Source organism: Oncorhynchus mykiss, chromosome 5 (genome assembly GCF_013265735.2).
Source record: "Oncorhynchus mykiss isolate Arlee chromosome 5, USDA_OmykA_1.1, whole genome shotgun sequence".
NCBI classification, from domain to species: domain Eukaryota; kingdom Metazoa; phylum Chordata; class Actinopteri; order Salmoniformes; family Salmonidae; genus Oncorhynchus; species Oncorhynchus mykiss.
The window spans coordinates 93,034,366-93,043,480 of NC_048569.1; the positions used below are offsets into that span (position 1 = coordinate 93,034,366).

Genomic DNA, 9,115 nt, shown 5'->3' on the forward strand with positions numbered 1-9,115 from the left:
ATTATTTACAATGACGGCCTACGCCGGCCAAACCTGGACGACGCTGGGCCTATGGGACTTCCAATCACGGCCGGTTGTGATACAGCTTGGAATCTAACCAGGGTGTCTGTAGTGACGCCTCAAGCACTGAGATACAGTGCCTTAGATCGCTGTGCCACTCGGGGGCTCCAGTGGTGCAACATGTTGTTGTTCAAAACCAGATCAGACCTCCTACTGTACACAACCAGCGTTTAGGTGCCTGATAAGAAGCCTGTACCTTTTTTACAGATGATGAGGGGTCCAACAAGTCCTGAGGCGATGTCTTGAGGTGCGTGGAGGTGGGAGTGATAGGCGCGTGCCAGGCAGTTGGTGTCATCCTTGGTGGGGGCGTGGGTGTCGCTCAGGACCCACACGTAAGTGTAGCTCTTCCCAGGATCCACCCGGTCGTCATGTTTCTCCGCATCCGTCGTCTCGTCCGGGTACAGAGCACCTGGCAATACGGGAGTTATCTGGATCAGTGACTGACTTCAATAGAGGAGTTATCTGGATCAGTGACTGACTTCAATAGAGGAGTTATCTGGATCAGTGACTGACTTCAATACGGGAGTTATCTGGATCAGTGACTGACTTCAATACGGGAGTTATCTGGATCAGTGACTGACTTCAATATGGGAGTTATCTGGATCAGTGACTGACTTCAATAGAGGAGTTATCTGGATCAGTGACTGACTTCAATAGAGGAGTTATCTGGATCAGTGACTGACTTCAATACGGGAGTTATCTGGATCAGTGACTGACTTCAATAGAGGAGTTATCTGGATCAGTGACTGACTTCAATACGGGAGTTATCTGGATCAGTGACTGACTTCAATACGGGAGTTATCTGGATCAGTGACTGACTTCAATAGAGGAGTTATCTGGATCAGTGACTGACTTCAATACGGGAGTTATCTGGATCAGTGACTGACTTCAATAGAGGAGTTATCTGGATCAGTGACTGACTTCAATATAGGAGTTATCTGGATCAGTGACTGACTTCAATACGGGAGTTATCTGGATCAGTGACTGACTTCAATAGAGGAGTTATCTGGATCAGTGACTGACTTCAATACGGGAGTTATCTGGATCAGTGACTGACTTCAATAGAGGAGTTATCTGGATCAGTGACTGACTTCAATACGGGAGTTATCTGGATCAGTGACTGACTTCAATACGGGAGTTATCTGGATCAGTGACTGACTTCAATAGAGGAGTTATCTGGATCAGTGACTGACTTCAATACGGGAGTTATCTGGATCAGTGACTGACTTCAATACGGGAGTTATCTGGATCAGTGACTGACTTCAATAGAGGAGTTATCTGGATCAGTGACTGACTTCAATAGAGGAGTTATCTGGATCAGTGACTGACTTCAATACGGGAGTTATCTGGATCAGTGACTGACTTCAATAGAGGAGTTATCTGGATCAGTGACTGACTTCAATATGGGAGTTATCTGGATCAGTGACTGACTTCAATACGGGAGTTATCTGGATCAGTGACTGACTTCAATACGGGAGTTATCTGGATCAGTGACTGACTTCAATATGGGAGTTATCTGGATCAGTGACTGACTTCAATAGAGGAGTTATCTGGATCAGTGACTGACTTCAATATGGGAGTTATCTGGATCAGTGACTGACTTCAATAGAGGAGTTATCTGGATCAGTGACTGACTTCAATATGGGTGTTATCTGGATCAGTGACTGACTTCAATACGGGAGTTATCTGGATCAGTGACTGACTTCAATACGGGAGTTATCTGGATCAGTGACTGACTTCAATATGGGAGTTATCTGGATCAGTGACTGACTTCAATACGGGAGTTATCTGGATCAGTGACTGACTTCAATACGGGAGTTATCTGGATCAGTGACTGACTTCAATACGGGAGTTATCTGGATCAGTGACTGACTTCAATATGGGAGTTATCTGGATCAGTGACTGACTTCAATACGGGAGTTATCTGGATCAGTGACTGACTTCAATACGGGAGTTATCTGGATCAGTGACTGACTTCAATAGAGGAGTTATCTGGATCAGTGACTGACTTCAATAGAGGAGTTATCTGGATCAGTGACTGACTTCAATAGAGGAGTTATCTGGATCAGTGACTGACTTCAATACGGGAGTTATCTGGATCAGTGACTGACTTCAATAGAGGAGTTATCTGGATCAGTGACTGACTTCAATAGAGGAGTTATCTGGATCAGTGACTGACTTCAATACGGGAGTTATCTGGATCAGTGACTGACTTCAATAGAGGAGTTATCTGGATCAGTGACTGACTTCAATACGGGAGTTATCTGGATCAGTGACTGACTTCAATATGGGAGTTATCTGGATCAGTGACTGACTTCAATAGAGGAGTTATCTGGATCAGTGACTGACTTCAATATGGGAGTTATCTGGATCAGTGACTGACTTCAATATGGGAGTTATCTGGATCAGTGACTGACTTCAATAGAGGAGTTATCTGGATCAGTGACTGACTTCAATATGGGAGTTATCTGGATCAGTGACTGACTTCAATACGGGAGTTATCTGGATCAGTGACTGACTTCAATACGGGAGTTATCTGGATCAGTGACTGACTTCAATACGGGAGTTATCTGGATCAGTGACTGACTTCAATATGGGAGTTATCTGGATCAGTGACTGACTTCAATAGAGGAGTTATCTGGATCAGTGACTGACTTCAATATGGGAGTTATCTGGATCAGTGACTGACTTCAATATGGGAGTTATCTGGATCAGTGACTGACTTCAATAGAGGAGTTATCTGGATCAGTGACTGACTTCAATATAGGAGTTATCTGGATCAGTGACTGACTTCAATATGGGAGTTATCTGGATCAGTGACTGACTTCAATACGGGAGTTATCTGGATCAGTGACTGACTTCAATAGAGGAGTTATCTGGATCAGTGACTGACTTCAATAGAGGAGTTATCTGGATCAGTGACTGACTTCAATACGGGAGTTATCTGGATCAGTGACTGACTTCAATAGAGGAGTTATCTGGATCAGTGACTGACTTCAATACGGGAGTTATCTGGATCAGTGACTGACTTCAATAGAGGAGTTATCTGGATCAGTGACTGACTTCAATACGGGAGTTATCTGGATCAGTGACTGACTTCAATACGGGAGTTATCTGGATCAGTGACTGACTTCAATATGGGAGTTATCTGGATCAGTGACTGACTTCAATAGAGGAGTTATCTGGATCAGTGACTGACTTCAATAGAGGAGTTATCTGGATCAGTGACTGACTTCAATAGAGGAGTTATCTGGATCAGTGACTGACTTCAATTTGGGAGTTATCTGGATCAGTGATTGACTTCAATACGGGAGTTATCTGGATCAGTGACTGACTTCAATACGGGAGTTATCTGGATCAGTGACTGACTTCAATATGGGAGTTATCTGGATCAGTGACTGACTTCAATTTGGGAGTTATCTGGATCAGTGACTGACTTCAATACGGGAGTTATCTGGATCAGTGACTGACTTCAATACGGGAGTTATCTGGATCAGTGACTGACTTCAATAGAGGAGTTATCTGGATCAGTGACTGACTTCAATTTGGGAGTTATCTGGATCAGTGACTGACTTCAATAGAGGAGTTATCTGGATCAGTGACTGACTTCAATTCGGGAGTTATCTGGATCAGTGACTGACTTCAATACGGGAGTTATCTGGATCAGTGACTGACTTCAATACGGGAGTTTTCTGGATCAGTGACTGACTTCAATATGGGAGTTATCTGGATCAGTGACTGACTTCAATAGAGGAGTTATCTGGATCAGTGACTGACTTCAATTTGGGAGTTATCTGGATCAGTGACTGACTTCAATACGGGAGTTATCTGGATCAGTGACTGACTTCAATAGAGGAGTTATCTGGATCAGTGACTGACTTCAATTTGGGAGTTATCTGGATCAGTGACTGACTTCAATAGAGGAGTTATCTGGATCAGTGACTGACTTCAATTCGGGAGTTATCTGGATCAGTGACTGACTTCAATACGGGAGTTATCTGGATCAGTGACTGACTTCAATATGTCTTGGGGGGGGGGGGTGGTGTATTTTGACACTTTATTGAGATAGTATGTAAATACGATGGGGATACAGGCAGGTGGGAAAAGTGGACGCAGGGATTGAATCCCGGTCCCCATCATGTGACTTGTGCCAGGAGTATTACCCACCCCACCCCACTCACTACAGGATTCACATTAGAGGGTGTCACTCCCACTCACTACAGGATTCACATTAGAGGGTGTCACCCCCACTCACTACAGGATTCACATTAGAGGGTGTCACTCCCACTCACTACAGGATTCACATTAGAGGGTGTCACCCCCACTCACTACAGGATTCACATTAGAGGGTGTCACTCCCACTCACTACAGGATTCACATTAGAGGGTGTCACCCCCACTCTACAGGATTCACATTAGAGGGTGTCACCCCCACTCACTACAGGATTCACATTAGAGGGTGTCACCCCCACTCACTACAGGATTCACATTAGAGGGTGTCACCCCCACTCACTACAGGATTCACATTAGAGGGTGTCACACTCACTCACTACAGGATTCACATTAGAGGGTGTCACCCCCACCCACTACAGGATTCACATTAGAGGGTGTCACCCCCACTTACTACACGATTCACATTAGAGGGTGTCACCCCCACTCACTACAGGATTCACATTAGAGGGTGTCACCCCACTCTACAGGATTCACATTAGAGGGTGTCACTCCCACTCACTACAGGATTCACATTAGAGGGTGTCACTCCTACTCACTACAGGATTCACATTAGAGGGTGTCACTCCCACTCTACAGGATTCACATTAGAGGGTGTCACCCCCACTCACTACAGGATTCACATTAGAGGGTGTCACTCCTACTCACTACAGGATTCACATTAGAGGGTGTCACCCCCACTCACTACAGGATTCACATTAGAGGGTGTCACCCCCACTCTACAGGATTCACATTAGAGGGTGTCACCTCCACTCTACAGGATTCACATTAGAGGGTGTCACTTCACTCATTACAGGATTCACATTAGAGGGTGTCACCCCCACTCACTACAGGATTCACATTAGAGGGTGTCACCCCCACTCACTACAGGATTCACATTAGAGGGTGTCACCCTCACTCACTACAGGATTCACATTAGAGGGTGTCACCCCCACTCTACAGGATTCACATTAGAGGGTGTCACTCCCACTCACTACAGGATTCACATTAGAGGGTGTCACTCCCACTCACTACAGGATTCACATTAGAGGGTGTCACTCCTACTCACTACAGGATTCACATTAGAGGGTGTCACCCCCACTCACTACAGGATTCACATTAGAGGGTGTCACCCCCACTCACTACAGGATTCACATTAGAGGGTGTCACTCCCACTCACTACAGGATTCACATTAGAGGGTGTCACTCCCACTCACTACAGGATTCACATTAGAGGGTGTCACTCCCACTCACTACAGGATTCACATTAGAGGGTGTCACTCCCACTCACTACAGGATTCACATTAGAGGGTGTCACTCCTACTCACTACAGGATTCACATTAGAGGGTGTCACCCCCACTCACTACAGGATTCACATTAGAGGGTGTCACCCCCACTCACTACAGGATTCACATTAGAGGGTGTCACTCTCACTCACTACAGGATTCACATTAGAGGGTGTCACCCCCACTCACTACAGGATTCACATTAGAGGGTGTCACCCCCACTCACTACAGGATTCACATTAGAGGGTGTCACTTCACTCACTACACGATTCACATTAGAGGGTGTCACTTCACTCACTACACGATTCACATTAGAGGGTGTCACTCAACTCACTGCATTCATAGTATTCACCCTACATAATCTACAGACGGCTCTCCACTCCATAATTAATAGGGCAACACAATCCATCATCTCTGTTGCCTGCAGTTATGGCAAATGTCCATTTTGTCTTGGAGGTTTTGCGTTGATAATTAAATAGGATATTCTTTCCTCTATTCTACTACTATTCTAGACACCTATCCACATCCACTCACCCTCACTGGTCTTGTTGTACATGATTCCATGGGAGTGGATGGAGTAGGCCCTAGTGGCCATGTTCTTCAGGTGGACCTTGATCACGTCCCCTTCCTCAGCCGACATCACAGGGCCCAGGAAGCCCAGCCACTTGGGCTTGGTTATCTCCTTCGTGTAGGTGGCGTCCGTGTACTGCAGGTAAACTGCTTTCTTGTACACACTGCCGATTCTCTGGGGCCCGCGCTCCAGGAACGTAGCAGCGTGTCTGTCGTGGAGAGAGTGGAGAGAGAGTAGAGAGAGAGTGGAGAGAGAGGGGGGTTAGATGAGACATAATTAACATTTATACACACGCAAGGTACTATTGAATGGATTCATCGCAAAAAAAAGTCTACATAGTTTACAATCTATATTACTTTAAAAAAAAATATATATATATATATATATATATATATATATATATATATATATATATATATATAAATAATAATCTAAATATTCTTCCACTTTTGACAGGATTTTGTGTAGATCGACGACAATTTTTTTTTTTTTACAATTAAATCAGTTTTAATCTCACTTTGTCACACAACAAATGTTGAACTAGTCAAGAGGTGTGAATACTTACTGAATAATGTATAATGTAGATTTCACTGTAGTATATTATACAGGAAATACTGTGTTCAACGAATTCCTAAAACACTCCTATCATAACTTCCAAAAACTTCTACATATACAGTCTGTGTGTGTGTGTGTGTGTATATATAGTAGGCCCTAAATATATTCTATTATATTTTATTAGTTATATTTTATTACTTCTTCATGACAGTTGTACTGAATTACTCACTCATCTTCCTTCAGCAGTTTGTTGAGGATGATGTTTTTCCCAGCGGGAGCGTAATCCCACTGAATCTCCTGAATCCCGATAAAATATTCCCGTGTGATACAGAACACAGTGGTGAAGCAGCCCAGCAGAAGGAACAGGCTCGCTGTAGAACTCCCCATTTTGGCTCCAGACCGTCAGATGACTTTTTTTTTGTTACAGAACTCACAGCCTTTTATAGATACTGGGGTGTTGGGTCCACACGGCCAATCACAAACAGGCAATGTGACCTCACACAAACACACACAGATGCAGCATTTCCAGACCTTTGACCTGGAGAAGACCATCACTTATTTTCACCTACACACACTAACATTGGTTTTACTCTCCAAGTGGAGACCAAATAAACATATTCTCATTCAAAATCCTATTTTCACTAACTGAACCTTAACCCCAAACCCCTAACCCTAAACTGAACCCCTAATACTAACCCTAAACCTAACCAAATAAACGTATTCTCATTCAAAATCCTATTTTCACTAACTGAACCTTAACCCCAAACCCCTAACCCTAAACTGAACCCCTAATACTAACCCTAAACCTAACCCTAAACTGAACCCCTAATACTAACCCCTAACCCTAAACTGAACCCCTAATACTAACCCTAAACCTAACCCTAAACTGAACCCCTAATACTAACCCTAAACCCCTAACCCTAAACTGAACCCCTAATACTAACCCTAAACCCCTAACCCTAAACTGAACCCCTAATACTAACCCTAAACCTAACTCCTGAGCCTAAAATATTATTTTTTCCTTTTGGGGTCAGGCAAAATGTCCTAATTTATTAGTTTTTTCTTGTTTTACTATCCTTGTGAGGACTTTTGGAACTTTAAAGGATAGTAAAGTTAGACAACAAACACTGGCCACTGTGTACATGATTCTACCCATTGTTACTTTGTCTACCAAATCCACAAAGAGAGCTTTATTTCTGACAACAATGGCCAATCACATCGTAGGACAATGAGTTGCTTCAGTCAATCACCGGTAAACAGACACTATTTACATAAGGCCCAAAAGAACACAGAGCATGACGATGTGGTTTCCTAACTCTGAGCGAAAATCAACATGGTTTGACGGGAATAGTCAAGGGAAATGTAGTATTCTTTCTAACAAAGATATCTACATATATTTTAGGATGTTGGGTAACTCTGGAAATATATTTTTTTTTAACATAGCTTGTCTCTTAGCACAACTTACCCCAGGTATGGGCTGAGTTACGCCAGAGGACAGGGTGAGTTAAGCCGCCTACAAATTTCTGTACCAAATTTAATTTGACCACTTCCTTTTTAAAACATGTCTATCTTTATTTCTCAAACACAGTTCAACACAATCACAATCGCTGTTTTTGTCTTTTAATAATTTGAAGCATCTTTTAACACGGGCTTAACACCTAACAAACACTATGTACTTTTTAAACACTTTTAACATGGGCCCTGATTTCACAGCAATAATGATTTGCGTTATGCCTGGGAAGAAAACACTTCAATTTGCTTAACTTGCCATTGGCTCAGCTTACCCCAAGGCCATTGGCTCAGCTTACCCCAAGGCCATTGGCTCAGCTTACCCCAAGGCCATTGGCTCAGCTTACCCCAAGGCCATTGGCTCAGCTTACCCCAAGGCCATTGGCTCAGCTTACCCCAAGGCCATTGGCTCAGCTTACCCCAAGGCCATTGGCTCAGCTTACCCCAAGGCCATTGGCTCAGCTTACCCCAAGGCCATTGGCTCAGCTTACCCCAAGGCCATTGGCTCAGCTTACCCCAAGGCCATTGGCTCAGCTTACCCCAAGGCCATTGGCTCAGCTTACCCCAAGGCCATTGGCTCAGCTTACCCCAAGGCCATTGGCTCAGCTTACCCCAAGGCCATTGGCTCAGCTTACCCCAAGGCCATTGGCTCAGCTTACCCCAAGGCCATTGGCTCAGCTTACCCCAAGGCCATTGGCTCAGCCATTGGCTCAGCTTACCCCAAGGCCATTGGCTCAGCCATTGGCTCAGCTTACCCCAAGGCCATTGGCTCAGCTTACCCCAAGGCCATTGGCTCAGCTTACCCCAAGGCCATTGGCTCAGCTTACCCCAAGGCCATTGGCTCAGCTTACCCCAAGGCCATTGGCTCAGCTTACCCCAAGGCCATTGGCTCAGCTTACCCCAAGGCCATTGGCTCAGCTTACCC

At 44.5% G+C, this 9,115-nt stretch overlaps 1 protein-coding gene across 1 annotated transcript in view; it reads right to left on the reverse strand.

The window, feature by feature from the left end:
- cp (ceruloplasmin) overlaps positions 1 to 7,114 on the reverse strand; it is a 39,409-nt gene extending 32,295 nt beyond the window's left edge. Inside the window, exons 1-3 of the mRNA XM_036978795.1 lie at positions 6,911 to 7,114; positions 6,090 to 6,334; positions 257 to 469 (exon numbers count right to left, since the gene is read on the reverse strand). Coding sequence (XP_036834690.1) covers positions 257 to 469; positions 6,090 to 6,334; positions 6,911 to 7,068 — 616 coding nt within the window. The 5' untranslated portion in view covers positions 7,069 to 7,114. The remainder of the gene's footprint in view (positions 1 to 256; positions 470 to 6,089; positions 6,335 to 6,910) is intronic.
- Between the last annotated feature and the right edge of the window lie 2,001 nt (positions 7,115 to 9,115).